Source organism: Micropterus dolomieu, linkage group LG16 (assembly GCF_021292245.1).
Source record: "Micropterus dolomieu isolate WLL.071019.BEF.003 ecotype Adirondacks linkage group LG16, ASM2129224v1, whole genome shotgun sequence".
Classification (NCBI taxonomy): Eukaryota; Metazoa; Chordata; class Actinopteri; order Centrarchiformes; family Centrarchidae; genus Micropterus; species Micropterus dolomieu.
In genome coordinates this window covers 17,280,616-17,281,919 of record NC_060165.1, presented here as the reverse complement: position 1 = coordinate 17,281,919, position 1,304 = coordinate 17,280,616, and the positions used below count along the sequence as shown (strand labels likewise).

The window sequence follows — 1,304 nt, the reverse complement described above, 5'->3', positions numbered from 1 at the left end:
GCTTCTACTAAATACTGAGCAAAGGGTCTGAATACTTATGACCATGTGATATTTCAGTTTTTCTTTTTTAATAAATTTGCAAAAATTTCTACATTTCTGTTTTTTTTTTCTGTCAAGATGGGGTGCTGAGCGTACATTACTGAGAAATAAAATGAACTTTTTTGATTTTTGGAAAATGGCTGCAATGAAACAAAGAGTGAAAAATTTAAAGGGGTCTGAATACTTTCCGTACCCACTGTATATTTATATTTCAGGGAGGAGCACTTGTTTGTTCGGCCACTGGTCATTCTGATTGTATAGAAAATTAAATGGATAGAACAAATATTCTGATAATCTCTTCTTTCGACAGTCAGTCTGATAAATAATCTTGATAAGAAGGAACCAGCACCACAGAAGAACCCAGAGGTGAAAAAGGAGAGGAAGGTAGTGAGGAAGCTGTACCCGAACTCGGCTCTGTTCAGCAAGTGGGGTAATGAGCTTTCAGAGGAGGAGCAGAAGGAGGCCGAGAATTTGTTTCAGAGATACGGCTACAACGCCTTCCTCAGTGACAGGCTGCCCCTCAACAGAGAGATCCCTGATACCAGGCCTGCCAGGTGATTATCATTTCCTGCTCATAACTACTGACAAACCACACCTCATTCACACACAATGAACTGCTTTACTGTATGATGCCTGTTTAGTTTTATCACTTTTATTACTTTCCTGAAGGGGAAATAAAGGTTGTTGTTTTTTTTTTTCTATTTTAAAACATTTTTATAGACCAAATGATTAATCTAAGATGTAGCTTATATAAAAATGTGTCAGTTAACATAAAATTCAGAGGAAATAACATCTACTACCAAATGTCTATGAAACCGAGCCACTGGTACAGATATGTAGACGACACCTGGGTCAACATTAAAAGCCAGGAAGTGCAAGCTTTCACAGAACACATCAACTCTGTGGACAGTAATATCAAGTTCACATGAGAAGATGTTCACAACAACAGTTTGGCCTTCCTGGACTGCACTGTACACAAGTGCCCCAGCCAGAGAGAAGGAACAGAACCACCTGAAGGGGGCACTTACAGCCTGTGGATACCCTAAATGGACCTTTGTGAAAACAGCCACAAGATCCAAGAAGAACAAAACTACAGGGGATGAAGAAAAGAAGGTCAAACGCAACAACATTGTGATTCCGTACGTGTCTGGAGTATCAGAGAAACTCAGGAGGATTTTTAACAAACATAACATCCCTGTGTTTTTTAAACCCAAGAACACACTAAGACAGATACTGGTACACCCCAAAGACCGCACACCCAAACA

General features: G+C 39.6%; 1 protein-coding gene across 1 annotated transcript in view; it reads left to right on the top strand.

Moving 5' to 3' along the window:
• Positions 1-1,304, top strand: part of LOC123984927 (probable polypeptide N-acetylgalactosaminyltransferase 8) — a 66,452-nt gene that overhangs the window by 1,366 nt on the left and 63,782 nt on the right. The window contains exon 2 of the mRNA XM_046072194.1: positions 350-593. Coding sequence (XP_045928150.1) covers positions 350-593 — 244 coding nt within the window. The remainder of the gene's footprint in view (positions 1-349; positions 594-1,304) is intronic.